Source organism: Haliotis rubra, unplaced genomic scaffold (genome assembly GCF_003918875.1).
Source record: "Haliotis rubra isolate DU_JTF1 unplaced genomic scaffold, ASM391887v1 Scf57, whole genome shotgun sequence".
NCBI classification, from domain to species: domain Eukaryota; kingdom Metazoa; phylum Mollusca; class Gastropoda; order Lepetellida; family Haliotidae; genus Haliotis; species Haliotis rubra.
The window spans coordinates 1,207,485-1,228,393 of NW_025767268.1; the positions used below are offsets into that span (position 1 = coordinate 1,207,485).

Below are 20,909 nucleotides of genomic sequence, written 5' to 3' on the forward strand. Positions count from 1 at the left end.
TTTAGCGTTTGTTGTGGTAAGAGGTCAAGGTAACTCCTCATCAGTTAGACAAGTTTTAGCGTTTGTTATGGTAAGACGTCAAGGTAACTCCTCATCAGTTAGACAAGTTTTAGCGTTTGTTATGGTAAGACGTCAAGGTAACTCCTCATCAGTTAGACAAGTTTTAGCGTTTGTTATGGTAAGACGTCAAGGTAACTCCTCATCAGTTAGACAAGTTTTAGCGTTTGACAAGTTTTAGCGTTTGTTATGGTAAGACGTCAAGGTAACTCCTCATCAGTTAGACAAGTTTTAGCGTTTGTTATGGTAAGACGTCAAGGTAACTCCTCATCAGTTAGACAAGTTTTAGCGTTTGTTATGGTAAGAGGTCAAGGTAACTCCTCATCAGTTAGACAAGTTTTAGCGTTTGTTATGGTAAGAGGTCAAGGTAACTCCTCATCAGTTAGACAAGTTTTAGCGTTTGTTATGGTAAGACGTCAAGGTAACTCCTCATCAAATGAAGATCATTCACACATGTTATGGGTGGCGATAATACCGGTTAACCGGTATATTGCAATTCGAACTACACAATACGATATGTTGCGGAACACTTTTCGCGAACCGGTTCACCGGATACGATCGGTAATTTTCGTGATGTAGTCAAAATTACTAATAACATTTTTATTTCCTTTATATTATTGTACATTAATAGTTTTGAGAATGTTTACTGATGTTAAAATTGCATTTGCGTGACTTTTAAACCATATAAATAAAAAATAGATTAGTACCGACACTCGTTGTAAGGATACACAAACCAAAATGGCGGACGCCGCTGCAGACGCTTTTTCTCGAGTTCCAAACTTTACAGCGAAGTCTTCAATTTGGAAACATTCTCTTGTACCATTACATCTGAGTCCTGACAGTGGCCAGTGGCATTGTTTCAAAAGAAAGGAAACAATAATTTCATTACCTTAACCCATGTGTTACACTTTCACAATATGTTGCAATACATATTGCAATACGCCAAACCATATCACAATATATCGCAGTCCGAAACGTTGTTACCCAACCCGAACACTCATGAGTGCATGCTAGAACTCTGTCACATCTGCTTACCAAGATAACACCTTACCCGCCTTTACAAAGTGAAAATAAGAAAAGGAAAATTTGCACTAGTTTCTTGATCGGTAAAACTGAAGCAACAAGAAATCCTGACTTGACAGTGATGTAGTTGGTGCGGGTATGACTTATTTTGGACCTTCAGTGTGCAATGATTCCGCGACAGAGTTTAGCCTAGTAAAGTTCTATGACGTTTATTATGTTGTTTTCAAATCAAATGTTCAAGTTTAAACTATTACGTCATTCCTCCGGTCCATGTAATGGGTATATGACAAATAACATTTACTGAACAACTGATATCAGGCAAATCATCTATTACACGATATTCCATGATATATACTCATGCCAATAATGGTTGTCACCCCCTTTTTTTAATTGGAGAGGGGGTGTTGGGTGTGGGTGTGAGGTATGTGTGGGGTTGGGTTGGGGAGGGGGGTGACAACCATTATTGGCATGAGTATATGTACAAGGAACAACCAGGCAGTGTTTGAAAATATCAAGTAGGTCACAAAAACACTTTCTGTTCACATTGAAACTGCAAAGTGTTGAGGTATACAACAACGCCATTGTCAACAATTTGACTAAATGGGCAGGTTCATTAACAAACTGACGACATTTATGTCTAGACTTGAGCAAAAAAGATGAAATTTTGTCAAAGCTTTGTGTAGAATCCCTTCAGTTATACATACTAAATATTTTCGGGTCAAAGTGGAGATTTAAAGAAGCTATAGGTATTATATCTTATATTATTGTCACTGCCATCCACATAAATACCCCTTTCTTAACCATATATTTTTCTAGATTCGTTCATACAAAGAACTTTATTGCCAACAGCATCAAACTTTAATAATAACATGGGATGTATTTACAACCATTACCTTAAACCTCTTTAAAAGTCAAATATAACGAAACTCTTCCACACTCCTGCTTGAACATAAACATTAAGAAACTATGCCAATAGGGGGACTTTATTTTTATGATGGAATGAAACCCATACTTCGGACCCGTAGACATGGTACGCATTTAGGAATCCCTTATTTAGACAATACGGAAAGTACATTAACGACAGCTGTCTTTGCCCAACTGTTCCGCCAAAGGCCTTGTTACGTACACTGAGTGTATGATTAAATAACACACTCACATGTTTATAGTCATATCTCAACCTATCTACTTTTACAACACCGCTGCTCTCGTGGCTCTATCGGGGCACTTCATTAGATATATTATACGGTTTTATTTACAGTTTGGTTATCGGTATATATATCTGACGTAATCAGTTAATGTTCAAACTTGAATAATATCAGAGAATAAAGATTACAACATCGGAAAAGATTATAGTCAGGATTTTAAATAAATTGGGATAAAGCTGTATAACATATCTGCCGTGTCTAATAATTGTTTTATCAAAATTGAATGAAAACGAAAAACAAGGTTGGACTTAATATACACCCTTGCGTTACACCAATAAGACAATCAAAATAATCACTTGACGAAAATTGTCAATATTATTCTTTATACTATCTCCACTGCAACACACGCACGCACGCACGCACACACACACACACACACACACACACAAGCACAAGCGCTGCTGTTAATATAATTAAAGTCTAGAAAGTCTACAAACATTTTTGTTTTTAAAAGAATTATAAAACACAACACGAATAATAAAATATCCATCTCAGAATCCTGCTTAACACTATTGTATCCTATAGGTATGACTTAGTCGCCAATATTTGGTTGGATATCAATGTTAACAACTTCCCTAAGCTATTGTTTAATGAGGTGCCAGTGAAACTAATAAGGTTTATATTATGCACCGTCTAATCAAATGATAATGACCAAAAAGAAGTTTCTCTTTGTATATTGTTACCGGGCTTTGCGTTTTGTGCGATGTACAAGTTTCCATGTCTCGCCGGAAGAGCTCACTTTGTAGGGTTTCCACATTTGAAAACCTCCACAGGTGGATTTCTAGGGGCATGTAATTTACTAGCTTCCTTCCCAAACTGGCATGATAATTGTCAGTAATGATTTACGTTCTGGCACGTCACTTAACTTTGTTTATACCTGAGGACAATAAGTTCTGTTTATCTGTTCCTTCCTTTCTGTCTTAGTTTCTTCGGTGGGCAAAATCTCTACTTATTTATATGTATGTGAAGTTCTACGCAAAGTTATATAGTTACAATCAGGCAACTCAGGAAAATTCTGGATATCGTACGCTGTCTGATAAAATTATGTCCTCTGAACACACTCTGTGCACTATCTTTTATCTCTCTTTCACACGTGTCTATTATAAACAGGTGCCGATACATTTTCGCGATAAATGGGAATTTGCATTAACTAATTAACACATATAACATAAACTACACTTTTCCACAAGAAAAAAGAAACGCATAAGCCATTTTAGAAGAATTTATTAGGTTAATGAAAAAGCAATTATTTCATGTAATTTCAATGGTAAAAAGGTGAAAGTACACATGTCTATAGACAAAGAGTTCTCCAAACTTTATTGTTGTGTTTCTGTTTACCTGAGTCAACATGATGGCGTCAAAGTCAGTCTTGGTCGAATCCCAATTCTTCTCAAACCAGGAATGCGTTGTGCAGTCTCCACGGCTGTGGCAAGACGTAAGTGAGCAAACTGGATGTAGCGGTCCTGGGCTTGGGTGGTAACTCTTGGACGGTCGCTTCTCGGGCGATCTTCGGCGGAGATGGTCAGCAGGAAACAATCCCTAAGGGGAGATATGGTGCTCTTACGAACGTTGAAATGTCGGGCAACTGCAGACTGCGACTCCCCAGCTTCAAGGCGGCCCATGGGGATGTTTCGATTGGCGGCACTCAGTCGTGGCATGATGATTTCCTCTTATCCAGGCAAAAACGAATGACAAAATTCAACACGTTTGCCTTTTTATAGTGATCGATACCGCATGCTTTTCCGCTTACTTGCACGTGCTTTGCTTTGCATGTTTTCTTGGTAACGTTTTGGAGAATATTTTTTCAAAGGCTTCTGCAACAAGGGAAAAAGTTAAAATTGCTGCGTTTTGTCACTGAATCCGTTTACAATCACACAATGATGACTTTTTGAATAGAAATAGTATATTTTCATTGTTTTTGCTGTCCAATATGTTGAGTCCAATGGTCTCAAAATGACATATGCGTTTCTTTTTCTTCAGGTAGTAGGTAAATACATACTCAATTAGTATATACTTGTCCTAATACACCATATCTACTCAAATAGTATATTCTTGTCCTAATATATCATACTTACTCTAATAGTATACACTTGTCCAAATGCATTATACATAGTTAAATAGTATATATTTGACATAATACATTATACTTATTCAAATAGTGTATATTTCTCCTAGCACATCATACTTACTCAAATAGTACATACCTGTCCCAGTACATAATACTTACTTAAATAGTATATACCTGTCCTAGTACATCGTACCTATTCAAATAGTACATACTTGTTCTAGTACATCATACTTACTGAAATAGTATATACTTGATCCAGTACATCATACTTACTCAAATAGTATATACCTGTCCTAATACGCCATACTTACTGAAATAGTATATACTTGACCTCATACATCATACATATTCAAATAGTATATACTTGTTTGACCTAAAATGTATATATACTTACATCAAATACTAAATATACTTGTCCTAATTACATCATACTTACTCAAATAGTATATACTTGTCCCAGTAGATCATACTTACTCAAATAGTATATACCTGTCCTTTTTCAAATAGTATCATACTTACTCAAATAGTACATACTTGTCACACATCATACATCAGTATTTATTCAAATAGTATATACTTGACCTAATACATCATACTTACTCAAATAGTACATACTTGTCCTGGTACATCATACTTATTCAAATAGTACATACTTGTCCTATTACATCATACTTACTCAAATAGTATATACATGTCCTAATACATCATACTTACTCTAATAGTATATACTTGTCCTAGTACATCATACTTACTCAAATAGTATCTACTTGTCATAATACATCACACTTACTCAAATAGTATATACTTGATCTCGTACATCATACTTAATCAAATAGTATATACTTGTCCTAGTACATCATACTTACTCAAATAGTATATACTTGTCATAATACATCACACTTACTCAAATAGTATATACTTGTCCTCGTACATCATACTTATAATAAATAGTATCTTACTGTCCTAATACTTACTCAAATATATCTCTACTGTCCTAATACATCATGCTTACTCAAATAGTATATCTATGTCCTGGTACATCATACTTACTTAATTAGTATATACTGTCCTAATACATCATATACTTATACCCACATAGTATCTACATGTCCTGGTATACCATACTTATACATGTCCTATATCTCTATGTCCTGGTATACCATACTTGTCCTATTATATATATATGTCCTGGTATACCATATGCTTATATATACTATATACTATACTTATGTCATAATAAACCATTCTTATACACATAGTATCTCTATGTCCTGGTATACCATACTTATACACATAGTATCTCTATGTCCTGGTATACCATACTTATACACATAGTATCTCTATGTCCTGGTATACCATACTTATACACATAGTATCTCTATGTCCTGGTATACCATACTTATACACATAGCATCTCTATGTCCTGGTATACCATACTTATACACATAGCATCTCTATGTCCTGGTATACCATACTTATACACATGGTATCTCTATGTCCTGGTATACCATACTTATACACATAGCATCTCTATGTCCTGGTATACCATACTTACATGTTTTGTAATTGCATGGTTTCATATATTATAACCATGTGTATAACATGCACCGAGGCCATATATGTTGCTAACACGCCCAATGTCTCTCATATATGTTGCTAACACGCCCAATGTCTCTTGGCCACACTCAGTGAAACCAATCTCTTTTCGCGGCAATGAGTCGACAAATTTCTCACAACTAAGTCGTAAATGGAAACGGAATTCAATTCGAACCGGAACGCAAACATCGTGGAAATATTTTGAACAACGCGTCGTGTCGTATTTGATGACTTTGAGAAACGCCGACGCTGAACCAATGCAAACGCCCAATGTTTTCTTAACTTTTAACAAAACTTCGCCCGAGCCATAGCCTTCGTCAAACAAGCGCGCAGCAGCAGGGGCTCAGCACTCAATCAGATCAGCAGCAACTCGTAACAGTGTTGTCCTGACTGTAGGGATCCCCGTACTGATAAGAGATAGTACCTTGGACTGCGACCTATAGATGTCAAGCGGCTTGCGCACTAACGACACCTGCCTGTCCACTTCAAGAATGGTGACCAGTCTGGACGACATCCAGTCGCTGCGCTTCTGGAAAGCCATAGCAGCAGAGTTCCTGGGAACGTTGCTTCTCGTCTTCGTCGGATGCGGATCCTGCGTCTCCGAGGAAGCAAGTGTTATAAGCATAGCGCTATGTTTCGGTCTGAGTGTTGCGACCATCGTGTGGATGATTTGTCATGTCAGTGGAGGACACATCAACCCAGCAGTGACGGCAGCGATGTTGGCGACGAGGAAGATCAGTCTCGCGAGGGCCGTCTTCTACGTCTTCTTCCAACTTCTCGGCTCCATCGTAGGAGCAGGGTTGTTGTACGGACTGAAAGTTCAAGAGAAAGGAGGTCTTGGACTAACCTTAGTTAGCAAGGAGATCGACGCTGGACGCGCGGTCGGGATAGAGTTGTTCATTACCTTGGTTCTGGTCTTCACAGTGTTCGCTTCCGTCGACTCCAAGAGGAAGGACCTCAATGGCTCCACGCCCCTCACCATTGGACTGTCCGTCACTATGTGCCACCTGTTTGCGGTAAGTCGTACATTTAATACAGCTCTTAAACTCACTTCCAAGGGAATCCGGAAATGGTTTTCTATACACTGTTGGTCGTAAGTTCCTATTGATGTGGAGTTTACCAGGTGTGACCTTGATCGAGGTCATTGTAACCCGGCAGCGTGGAACATGCTGTCAACCACTGGTTTTTCTTGATTAAGATTCACGTACTACAGCTGACCATGAAATTATGCTTACTGCACTTAAAACAACATTGATGGCATTCTTGCCACAGTTGTACATTAAGTGACGGCTTCTCGTGGTTTGGTAGACTGTCAGTTTTACCTGCAGTCATGGCGATGCATACTATAGAAATGATCCCTAAAAGTATGATCTTCGTTTCCATGAAGTAGAACCTGTCTGCAACATCGCCTGTGCGACATATACGTATACAAGCCATTAACAGCATTCCTTCTACTATTCTGAATGTGAATATGTTCCGGGCGGTGGGGTAGCCTAATGGTTAAAGCGTTGCCTCGTCACGCAGAAGACCCGGGTTCGAATCCCCACATGGGCACAATGTGTGAAGCCCATTTCTGGTGTCCCCGCCGTGATGTTGCTGGAATATTGCTAAAAGCGGCGTAAAACCAAACTCAGTCAGTCAGTCAGTGAATATGTTCCCCTTGTGGTTAAATGCTTTATCTGTACACATGGTAGAAGGTGCTAGGAGAGTCATCATTGTGCCCATTGTTTATAATAGAATATTGCGTAAAACCTAACCGCAAATCAGCTCATTCAATGCATGGGCACGTGGATTCAATGGGTAATGGTAGTTCAAAAACAACTGCACACAGTGCTAATTGAGACTGTCACGTCATGATTCACATACACCAGCAGACATACAGATTGGGATCACATCGTAATAGGCCGAGATTGCTGATAAACAAATTGACATGTCATTGTGGTCATGCATACACATATGGATTCACACGCTGGGCTGGCGTCTATAGTGTGTGTGTGTGCATGATGCATGGTGCATGACAAAGTCTAAGGCAGAAAACAATGTCAACGCCCAATTCCACATCAATGATTCTGCGTTTATCACATTATTTATATGCTCATGAAGCCACATGTATGTGGCATGTTCTATGTAGAGGGTATCTGAAATTGTATGTTGTGAATTACAGACTTTTATTACCACTGCATGGTGCATAAGACATGCAAAACCGCATGTTACTTGATTATAGTATACACTACACTACATTTTAATAACAAACACATTACCACTCGACAGTGTATACAACAGTGAGTGAGTGCGTGACTTTAGTTTTACGCCGCACACCAATATTCCAGCTATATGACGGCGGTCTGTAAATAATTCAGTCTGGACCAGACAATCCACTGATCAATATCATGAGCATCGATCTGCGCAATTGGGAACCGATGACATGTGTCAACCAAGTCAGCGAGCCTGACCACCCGATCCCGTTAGTCGCCTCTTACGACAAGCATGGGTAGGCCTAATGAACATGAATATTCTAACCCAGACCTTCACGGGTATGTATACGGGTATGTGTACGGGTATGTATGCAAGGCGTTGTATATAGTACTCATATAATACACGTACGTTATAAATAGCTCACGTATTACCACTGTATGTTGTTTATTTCACACATATTTATTGTGTTGTGTAGATATATATAAACGTCTCTTATTGTGGAGACACCCGACTGCATAATAAATAATAAAAGATTATATCTTCCCATTATTCGTATGTAGCGGAGAGCACAACATTTAAGATAATTGATAGCCGAGTGTTTGAATGTTTGTGTGGTGCGGTAGGCGATTCTCCACGCCAGATTCCCCCTGTACGTTGCAGTCGTGACGTCCCTGTGGTAAAGTAGTTTCACGACAGGACAACCGGGTCCTTTCTCCGGTATCTCTGTTTATCAGGTCAAGGAAACTGGGTAGAGTTGTAATGACAGCTGACGTAATTCAAGGTGACAGAAAACTGTTCAGATTTCGTGGTGCTCAACGTTTACGAATATATTTCATATCAATGTTTTTGCGTTCTGTCAGTGTTAACGTGTATTGGTCCTCACTCACTTCAGGGGGCGGTGGGGTAGCCTAGTGGTTAAGCGTTCGCTCGTCACGACGAAGACCCGGTTTGATTCCCTACATGGGTACAATGTGTGAAGCCCATTTCTGGTGTCTCCTGCCCTGATATTACTGGAATATTACTGAAAGCGGCGTAAAAGTAAACTCACTCACTCACTCACTAACTTCAGATATTCAGTTTCTGGAACATGTCAGAGCTAGATGATAGCTACCGTGAAGCATCCAGTGGTTGAGCCACCACGATCCCGCCATGAACGTCATATATGTCATGTACGTCGTGTACGTCATGTATGCGTCAAGTTTGTGTCAAGAAGGGATACTGCATGCCTTTCAAAGAGACAACGACGAGCAACAACCCAGCACAGCTTCATTCAAAAGGCCGCCATATAGCTGGAATATTGCTGAGTGCGGCGTAAAACTAAAACTGATTCAAAATGACTATAGGATATATGTCTACTGCACCATGTCAGTTTCTGACGTTTATCCTCACTCATGTAGCGTTGCACATGCTCTTCTTCAAATCTGAAGGAGGGAAGCCAATAGCTGAACAACTGGGTATGCGTTTTCGGGTGCTGTCTTAAGTGTAACAGGACGTCCCGTGTAATCATAACTAAGTGTAGTTGTTATATTAGGTTTGGTTTTGTTTGTTTCTGGGTTAACACCACATTCAGCAATGGTCCAGCTATATAACAGCGGTCTGTAGATAATCGAGTCTGGACCAGATGATCCAGTGATCAATAGTAAGAGAATCGATCTACGCAGTTGGGATACGATGACATGCGTCAACCAAGTCACCGAGAACCAGGCTAGCTATTTTCGAAACCTTCGTAGCCCTACGAACTACTTAAGCCCATTCTTAACACATTGGCTACGATCAAAGTTAAGAATTCTTAGGGCTACGAACGTTTCGAGAATAAGGGCCCTGGGCCTAGATTTTCGAAGCTCTCTTAGCGCTTAGATAGTGCCATACAATAACATTAACTTACGACTATCTTAGCACTAAGAGAGCTTCGAAAATCTAGGCCCTGACCATTATTTAAGGTGTAGTGTAGTGTCTTACGTTTAGCCTACGTTTAAGTATACCAGGGCGATTGGGTATCTAAGTGGTTCAAACGTTCGCCCGTCAACCCGGAGGCCCGGGTTCGATTCCCTACATGAACACATTGTGAAATGCCTATCTTGTAGTAATCCTGGAGTGTTGCTGAAATGGCGTAAACCGTTGTTACTCTCTCACTCTAAGTATACAATTATCTAAGTGTTCCAGGGTACGATTGATGAGAATACCCCTTTCTCTGCCGACTACAACCACGATGGTGCCTGCCCTTATTGCTGCTACAGTGACAGCGTTGTTCGCCATTGTAAATAGTTTCAAGGACACAGTGATATTTATCCCATAATTACGGGAAGCACTGATGCGGGAGTCGCCACAACCTGCTGTTACTGCTGATGTGCCTAGGACTGTCTGACCTGTCAGCGTCCCTACACCAGATGATAGCGGCTGATAAATGTAATACAAGACTAATGCTCCTTGTTACATGGCTTGAACTTTTCTTTCTTCTATTTTCTCAACACAGAAAGGGTGTTCATTTAGCTGTGAACGTGTAAGGACTTTATCAGGTGATAGACAAGGACAGGTAATTATACCGGCTAATACACGCCGATCTTGAACCGTATCATTAATTTGCGGTGGAAGGGGTGGGCAAGCGGTCTAGCAAGCACCGGGTGATGAGATCGTATCCCACTAGTGGCAAGAATGAAGAGGAATAATGTTTATGGATAGACAACGTCTTCATTGCAATATATACTATGCGATGCCTCTACACGTTCTAAATGCCACTTACCTGTGAAGATCCGGGTTAGAATTGGTCTTCAGTAAACCATGCCTGTCAAAGAGGCGAGTAATGGTCAGTCTCTTGCTGACTTGGTTGACACATGTCATCGTATACAAATTGCGTAGATCGTTGGTCATGCTGTTGATCACTGGATTGCCTGGTCCAGACCCGATTATAAAGAGACAACCAACCAACAATCAACCAACCAACCAACCAATCTAAATTACCTCTTAAAGAAGTGACGATAATCTTATTCAGCCCTTGGACAACAAGGTAGGGTCTTCACAATGTTGTCACAACCCTTCGTGTACAGGGTGCACATTTGCCTGTACAATCAGAACTCTCATCCGATGATGGTAGATGTGATGGTTTTAACTCGAAGACGTTCATTCACCGGAAGTGGCGCAACCTGTGATGTCATCCTGAGCAAGGGCCTTAGCTCCTAGGTCAAATGTGTCCCTGTCCACCAAGCAGCGAATGGGTACCCGGTATTTGACGTGTGTGTAAAAACCACGAGCGTCCTTATTAGGCGTATTCTCTCCAGGGAGTTGTGAATGACAGCTGGCGTACATACGGATCCTCTGATCCGGGAACACATTTACCCTATTTGACCCGGACCAAGTATCTTGACAAGTGCGTTGTATACATGCACTATGAAATAATAATGTTTTGTGCTCAACCAGCTGATGAAAACAGTAAATACAGACAGATAGACGTTGATTTGTTTAGCAACGTACAGCTAATTATCTAATAATATTTTTTTTTTTCTAGAACATGTGTTCACGGTGTTTCTGCACCAGTTACGGCATGTCAAGGTTAAAATTACACAGGTCTCCTTTTAAGTTACAATGTAATGTTGATTTGTGGGAGTCTGTTTACGATAGAATAACGTTTTGGGCTGGTATTTTATAGGGTATTTTATGTTTGAATACAGAGGACTAAAGGGTACATATCAAAAAGTTGCTTTGAAACATAAATGCTTAGTAGACTAATTTTTACAAGAAGGTTGTTGCTTGTGCTGTAAAATATGAAGGGCGTCGATGTACGTTTGTCACATAGAAAATCTGGCTTTCTAATCTCTCAAGCAATTTTTTATGCGAGGTTCCTTAAAACGGAGTTGCACTCAACCACCGCTCTGTAAAACAACCTGTATTGTAATAAATCAACAGTCAAGTAAGCGATAGAGCAATTTTTCATGCTATTTTGAACAGTATTTAAGTCTTATCAAGGCCCGTGAGTGTATGTTTACGCTCGTCTTAACCGATGTCACCTAAGGTTTGAGTGTTTAGCAAACCAAATAGCTTATGGTGCGTTAAGCCTGGGATTCAAACCCAGGACCGACAGATCGTCGTCAAGAAGTAGACCCGTCAATGGCTGTACGTATTTTATTCCGTGTGAAGAACTTCTTCTATTTTTGTGTAATACTAAAACGTGTTATCGAAGCGTCGCTATGGAAACTTATGCCCAGGTGTTGTAAACAACTTTTACCCTTTCAGATCATAAAAAACACACCACCTGCTCTTTTTTCATCTCTATTTTGAAATGTTTCCAAAGCAAAGCGACCCGATCTGCGTCAGAAATTATTATGAAACCTATTACAAAATGCTCTGAATTTAAAATCATACATTTAGTTTTTTGTTTGTTTTTCTGTACTTTTGTCGCCTATCCGGTCTGTTGGAGATGAAAAACAGGTAGAACATGTACAGATAGCCTAAGGCACACCTGATGGTTACGTCGATAATACAGGCCGTGTTCTCCTCGTCATCCTTTCTTCTCCGTCGCACAGTGCATATATTATATCACCGTCACAGAAAACAGAATATATCAGATGGTGGTATGTCAGAAAAGGTGTGTGTGTGAATGCGGTGACTGAAACTATTAATATGTTCACGACACAGCCTCTGGATCCCTGAAAATATCCACTCTGCGAGTTAATCTTGTTTGTTAAGAATCCAGCTGTTACCTGATAAACCGGGTTGACAGAGCACTTGAGGGCAGACAGATGAGGATACTGGAACCTTGTAGAAAGTGTTCCTCACTGTAATGAGATGAACTGTTGCCATATGCCATGGTCTGTCGATGAAATTGAAGCACAAAACTTGATCCATCGTGCTTCACTAATCCGCTCATTGTGATTTTTTCTTAAACGAAGTGCATTATAGGATTCGACTATATCATAAGCATATGTTTCAGAAACACTATAAAACACAAACGATACCATGTGTTGGCGAAAAGATCAGCGTTTCCTAACACGTTCAAGATGTCTTCCTACGCACATACTGACAAAGTTCTAGTTTTCTTTTGACATTAAGACATTATTACCAGTTTGCTAATATGCGACGACAATGGGCGACAACAGAGACATGGAGGCGACTGCATGGTCTTTAGGCAGCTCCTACTGAGGCACTGGACCCGTGAAGATCCGGGTCAGTTTTGGTCTTCAGCAACCTGAGCTTGTCGTAAGAGGCGACGGGGTGGTCAGGCTTGCTTTCTTGTGGATGGATGTCAAAGCATCCCAATTGCGTAGATCGATGCTCATGATGGCAACCCCTGGATTGTCTGGTCCTGACTCCATAAAGTACAGACCGCCCTTATATAGCTGGATTAATGAGCTTTAAACAACAAACAAAACAAACACGAAACTGGGCACTGCTTGTACTACTACAATCCCCGTACTCCTATATATGTAGATCTGGTTGTCACGAAAACTATTAATCATTGCAGAAAACTACTTTGTTCAAAATGTCATGCGATTTACCACCATGGCAGTTACTGAATGTTTCTGTGTGGAAATGACTTCTGTGTTTGATTTTGCTCTATATTTTCAACAGCTTGAGTGATTTGAGGTTAATTGCGGTCAACCACAGAGAAAATCTATTTGTAATTTGTTAATTAGATAGGTCGGAAATTCGCGACCGGAAGTTATGACACTTGACCTTAAGGGAGGTATCATTTGCGGAAACTAATGACGTTAACAACTCGCTCTTCCTGTATGTATATAAAAGAGCATGCATTGACGCCCAATGACCGACCCCGGAGACCACTAGTACTCGTTGTCTAAAAATGTCAGATTTACGCAAGATATATTTACAATCCTAATTGGGCAATCTCCAGTGATTATATCTCGTTACCTTACACTTGGCTCTAGCACGTGCACACGTTGTCATGGTTTCTGTTGATCGCTCGTGCCGTGTTTTGCTGTTTGTCTTTCCGCGACTGTGATGTCCAGCAATTTACTATTTTTGTCTCTCCGCTGAGCAAATGATGCATATTTGCGCCATATTACAGCCTTTATCTTTTCATTCATGTGCATATGTCCGCTAGTTATCTCATTTTGCCTTTCTACTGATATGCACATTTCAAACAATAATAGCATCTATCTTTCCAGTGATGTGCTCCTTTCCATCAATGAACGGTATGGATGTTTAACCCACCTACGACCCTTTCTCTTTTAAAAAATATACGTACTTCCGTTAATTACGTGTATCGGTATATGCGCTGACTAAAATGGTTTCTTTTCGTGAGTATAGTCGCTGTTTGTTAACAGCATACTCAACATCTTCCCATCACTATAACGGAGATATGACTAGTATCGTCAGGAACACACAAACCGGTGATGGATGTCAGGATATTACCAATCAATCTGTAAACCCGATACATTTTACATTTTTTTGTAGTCGTGGGTATCGCTGTAGCGATGTAGCGGTCGCTGTTGCAGAATATATTTCTTGTGTTTCTACTCTTCTAACTTTAATGCCCCCAAAAAAAACCAAAACAAACAACAACATATATTTAAAAAAATAAAAAAATAAAATGAAAGAATTAATAAATAGATATAATTTTTTTTTTTTTTAAAACCCAAACTTTTCTCTGTTCACTCCAACACCGCCGACACGAACCTAAAACTTACCGCCTCGTCATTTAAAATGTTTATCTGATAAACAGTCGCAAGTGTAAAGAACGCGAGAAATTGTAATAAGAATTATAATAAGTGAGAATCAAGAACATTATTCAGATAATTTTGTCTTTATTAAGTACTTTTTTTTTCTTTTTTCCCCCCGACCAACCGACCGACCTATGTTCAGAATTTAGTGGCTACGTGAAACACATAAAAAATGATGCCCTAACGAGGCGAAAAGGATCTAAAACCCGTACATTCAGGCTGAGGAGGGAACGTTTTGACTACTATAGGCTACCCCTGATGCCTCAGTGGGAATAAGTATGGAACAGCGTCAACAACAGGGACAGAAATAGTTGCTGTAGTGGTCGTAACAGTTCAAACAGCAGGGACAGTAGAAGTAGTGGTCGTAGTAGTTGCAACACCAGGGACAGTAGAGGTAGTGGTCGTAGCAGTGGCAACAGTAGGGACAGCAGAAGTAGTGGTCGTAGCAGTGGCAACAGCAGGCCAGAAGTAGTTGTCGCAGCTGCAACAGCAGGGACAGTAGTTGTGGTCGTAACACTTGCAACATCAGTGGAAATAGAAGCAGTTGAAACCATATCGAGTGCCCCTACAATCAGGTCTGATCCGCCATGTTTATCACCATGTCATATCTGACTTTATGTCGACCCAAGAGGATATAATATCAGTACATAAAACTAGAACCCCTCAGAAAACAGTTAAAGGTGGCAAGGGTCAGACTGTCAACGATCCTGCCAATCACACTAAGATAGTATGGAGAACATTCTGACAGGCAACTAGTTTTTCAGTTCCCTTGCTATAATTAGTTTCTATTAGTCAGAAGTAGGCCAGGTGCAGGACCCACACAGAGAACAACCTCGGTGAAGTGGTTTTTATGCTGTCATGTTAAGTCATCACGTATTAATTCCATCACTATTTCCCATCGCCAATTAGTAAAGACTATAAAAATGGTTGCCCTCATCTCCATGTTGATTGTTGTGCTTTGTGATAGATAACAGAATGGTTAAATGTAGATTTTATGGATGTTTTAAGAAAATTCCATCACTATTTCCCATCGCCACAAAAGACAACGTTTGATTCTTGTGCAATAATAACAGTGTTGTCCTAAATGTAACAAATTGCACCGGGTTCTAGTAATGTCTGCTTTGCTCAAATAAGACTCAAGTTGTTTATTTGTTTGATTTTACAATTTTGTTCGCTCATGTTGCTAAATTTCACCACGATGTTAACACAACAGGGATGATGCGAAACGCCGAAATGAAAATTAACACACTCTCCACGTTCACACTGTATATGTACTCGAACACCCTCGTCCCCGCGCCCAACTGTTGAAACGGGAAAGTTTATGGCAACGTTTAAACCTGTTTAAAGATCTCTCTTTGCTGACAAGTGTGTTACTTCCCAGCGCTGAGCTCCTCCAGTCAAACAAGGCGTATCAACTCATCTCAGCTCAAACGCCCTGCATATGCTTACACCATTAACGTTTTTACTGCCAAATCTATGTGGAACGGAAGAAGAGGGGCTTTTTGTTTTCGCATTCTGTGTTCCTGACCTATTTCTGTGTTTGCTGTTGTGGTACCGGTTGTGCTTGGTGATATATATGTAACACGTTGTCTATATAGGTAGCACTGGGTCATATCTTTGGTTAACTACAAGTGTGCTTGGTGATGTAACACGTTGTCTATATAGGTAACACTGGGTTAACTACAAGTGTGCTTGGTGATATCCTTGGTTAACTACAAGTGTGCTTGGTGATATAACACGTTGTCTATATAGGTAACACTGGGCCATATCCTTGGTTAACTACAAGTGTGCTTGGTGATGTAACACGTTGTCTATATAGGTAACACTGGGTCATATCCTTGGTTAACTACAAGTGTGCTTGGTGATGTAACACGTTGTCTATATAGGTAACACTGGGTCATATCCTTGGTTAACTACAAGTGTGCTTAGTGATGTAACACGTTGTCTGTATAGGTAACACTGAGTCATATCCTTGGTTAACTACAAGTGTGCTTGGTGATATAACACGTTGTCTATATAGGTAACACTGGGTCATATCCTTGGTTAACTACAAGTGTGCTTGGTGATATAACACGTTGTCTATATAGGTAACACTGGGTCATATCCTTGGTTAACTACAAGTGTGCTTGGTGATGTAACACGTTGTCTATATAGGTAACACTGGGTCATATCCTTGGTTAACTACAAGTGTGCTTGGTGATATAACACGTTGTCTATATAGGTAACACTGGGTCATATCCTTGGTTAACTACAAGTGTGCTTGGTGATATAACACGTTGTCTATATAGGTAACACTGGGTCATATCCTTGGTTAACTACAAGTGTGCTTGGTGATGTAACACGTTGTCTGTATAGGTAACACTGGGTCATATCCTTGGTTAACTACAAGTGTGCTTGGTGATATAACACGTTGTCTATATAGGTAACACTGGGTCATATCTTTGGTTAACTACAAGTGTGCTTGGTGATATAACACGTTGTCTGTATAGGTAACACTGGGTCATATTCTTCACTTCATATCGACAACTGCCTTCATGTTTCAGTTCAATATCGACAGCTGCCTGCATGTGTAAGTTCAATGGCGACCACATGTTTCAGTTTCATATCGACAACCGCCAAGATGTTTCAGTTCTATATGAAGCGGAGGCCATTGCCTGCTGTTTGTTTGACCCAAACTCTGTTATATACACGACGTCGTGATATTCGTGAGTGAGTGAGTTTAGTTTTACGCCACTTTTAGCAATATTCCAGCAATATCACGGCGGGGGACACCAGAAATGGGCTTCCCATGTGGGGAATTGAACCACGGGTCTGCTGTTTGTTTGACCCAAACTCTGTTATATACACGACGTCGTGATATTCGTAAGTGAGTGAGTTTAGTTTTACGCCACTTTTAGCAATATTCCAGCAATATCACGGCGGGGGACACCAGAAATGGGCTTCCCATGTGGGGAATTGAACCACGGGTCTTCGACGTGACGAGCGAACGCTTTAACCACTAGGCTACCCCACCGCCTTATATATTACAGGAATATGAATATGATCACAACAATCCCTCACTAACTCCCCAGACAATGAAAGCAGCATTTGATAAAGCACCACCTCGAGTGGCGATATGTTCACACGGTTCCCTGGAGGTCCACACGAAACAGCATCAATTATACCGAAAATGTCAACCATGGACGTAATGACGAAGTGACGTTTTCGCTGTTCTCCACCACTTAGACCATGATTAAAACTCATTGACATCTGTATCAGAGTCGTCTCTGGGTGAACTTATTTTTGATCTGAGGTTTTTTGCATTTATGTTTCGTTGCATTTAGTAAGAAAATGGCTAAAAGATATTACTACAAGAAGGTGTCTACATGTACAAGGAAACAGAATATTGACATCGAATTTAGCATGACATTGACCTTTGTTGCACGGTGACCCGTTTAACCCTCAGAACTGATAGTATGCTTCTCTGTGAGACCCGGGACATTCCGCGCGGCAGGCGGTGTATCTCGCCCACTAAAACATCGGCACACAATCTCAGCTATCGTGAGATGATGACACAAACGTAGGTCCGCGGTGATAACCTTGTATATTACCCGACAAAGATAACAAGGCTTGTCATTCACAAATTGTTCTGAACAAATACTTCACAAAGGTATATATATTGACTGGTGCTTATATTTCCTATGCATTCACAATAAGCATCGTGACAATATCAAATGACAGTGAAATTACACCCAGTATACCTAGTCAGGAGTGTGTGTGTGTGTGCGTGCGTGCGTGTGTGCGTGTGCATGCATGTATGTTAGTCTGTCTCACAGTCCTTGAATCACACCATTTTCCCTTGTGTTTAGCCCTACCTGCAATGCTAAAGCCTTAAATGATATCCTCAGGTTCCGAATCTCCATTTCAGTTTCAATTAGATTAATTGTTACCATCAAAATCATACATATTCAGAGACTAAGCGTTAGTCATTCATTCAAACACGAAAACACAATTGCCATTGCTACACAAATGACGGTCCTGACCATTAGGGCACCATACCCTGCTGGGCAAGGCGTCGGTTCAACTGACGCGGACCCAAGTGGACGGTAACCATCCGACAGGTGCCTGGTCCTAGCAGGGGTCAGCTGACGAGGTGGTGTCCAGTCTGGTAGGGGCATTAATAGAGACACCTACGGGGATGCTACCAGTACATGCGTGGTCCAGTCTGGGCTAGTACAAGCAGCTGCACCTACACATACACACGCATGTACGTCGTCATATGAGCGAAATATTCTCCAGCGCGACGTTAAACCCAATTTCACCTCACCTCACCTCACATGCGTGGTTACTAAGAGGTCACCTGAAAGCTCTAACAGATGACAGATATAATGAAACAATGGATGAAATAAACGTTGCAATGACTACAAAACAGCCAGAACACTCTGGAATGCAGAAAATACCTAAAACTATTTCGCACTGATAAAAAGTCACAAGATTACGAGTTTCTCAGAATTACGACTACCTGTCACTAGAGAATTCGCACTGATCACTGTATTATGACCACGATGTTTATGCCAGTATGTTGATTGCAAAGGTTTTTATGTAACAGAGAACTCTCCGTGAGATCTACAGACCACCTTATTCTATTTATCAGGAATATTTGTAAATATACGCAAGGAAAATATGTGTTGGATTATTTTAGGTTTAATGTTTTATGAATAATAATTAGAGAACGACAGAACAGGTTCATTGATGTAGAATATGTGTACGGAATACTGATGATGTATACATTCCACTATACTGTCTCTGAAGTGCTTCTATTATTGCCCAAAACATTTAACTGTACACGGATGTGTACATTATATTTATTTTTCCAAACTATTCATATTGCATCACATACTTTCTTTTGTTTGTCAACGATGCATAACATTGAGTTGAACAGATGTCCTTTACTGATGCATTTTGATGGCGATGAAAGAATTTTTTCACTGTATTGCGACACAATTTGTTTTGCGGAATGTGTGAGAAAGTAACTGTGTCACTGTAACATATTCACAGCTGTCTGGAAAGTATGTTTGTTGTTTTACTGTTATGTCAGCAAGATCCCAGCTATATTACTGGGGAGTGAATAGTTCAGTCTCATTCACACGAACCAGCGGTGGTTGAGTAACTCCCCACGGATGGCGTGACACACAATCAATCACGTCACAGAACCTGGGACAAGCAATCATGTGCTGAGGACCTATTCTGACCCTGGTTTCAACCTGGGACAAGCAATAATGTGTCGATGACCTATTCTGACCTGGGTTCCAACCTGGGACAAGCAATAATGTGTCGATGACCTATTTTAACCTGGGTTCCAACCTGGGACAAGCAATAATGTGTCGATGACCTATTCTGACCTGGGTTCCAACCTGGGACAAGCAATAATGTGTCGATGACCTATTCTGACCTGGGTTCCAACCTGGGACAAGTAACAATGTGTCGATGACCTATTCTGACCTGGGTTCCAACCTGGGACAAGCAATAATGTGTCGATGACCTATTCTGACCTGGGTTCCAACCTGGGACAAGCAATAATGTGTCGATGACCTATTCTGACCCTGGTTTCAACCTGGGACAAGTAACAATGTTTCGATGACCTATTCTGACCTGGGTTCCAACCTGGGACAAGCAATAATGTGTCGATGACCTATTCTGACCCTGGTTTCAACCTGGGACAAGCAATAATGTGTCGATTGCCTATTCTGACCTGGGTTCCAACCTGGGACAAGCAATAATGTGTCGATGACCTATTCTGTCCTGGATTCCAACCTGGGACAAGTAACAATGTGTTGATGACCTATTCTGACCCTGGTTTCAACCTGGGACAAGTAACAATGTGTCGATGACCTATTCTGACCTGGGTTCCAACCTGGGACAAGCAATAATGTGTCGATGACCTATTCTGACCCTGGTTTCAACCTGGGACAAGTAACAATGTGTCGATGACCTATTCTGACCTGGGTTCCAACCTGGGACAAGCAATAATGTGTCGATGACCTATTCTGACCTGGGTTCCAACCTGGGACAAGCAATAATGTGTCGATGACCTATTCTGACCTGGGTTCC

At 40.5% G+C, this 20,909-nt stretch overlaps 1 protein-coding gene and 1 pseudogene across 1 annotated transcript in view; one reads left to right on the plus strand and one right to left on the minus strand.

Annotated features, from left to right (window-relative positions):
• The first annotated feature begins 6,264 nt into the window (after positions 1 to 6,264).
• The window catches only part of LOC124254244 (aquaporin-5-like), a 34,611-nt gene continuing 19,966 nt past the window's right edge, over positions 6,265 to 20,909 (plus strand). The window contains exon 1 of the mRNA XM_046688151.1: positions 6,265 to 6,965. Within this exon, the coding sequence (XP_046544107.1) occupies positions 6,393 to 6,965 (573 nt within the window). The 5' untranslated portion in view covers positions 6,265 to 6,392. The remainder of the gene's footprint in view (positions 6,966 to 20,909) is intronic.
• On the minus strand, positions 7,215 to 7,323 carry LOC124254325 (annotated as a pseudogene).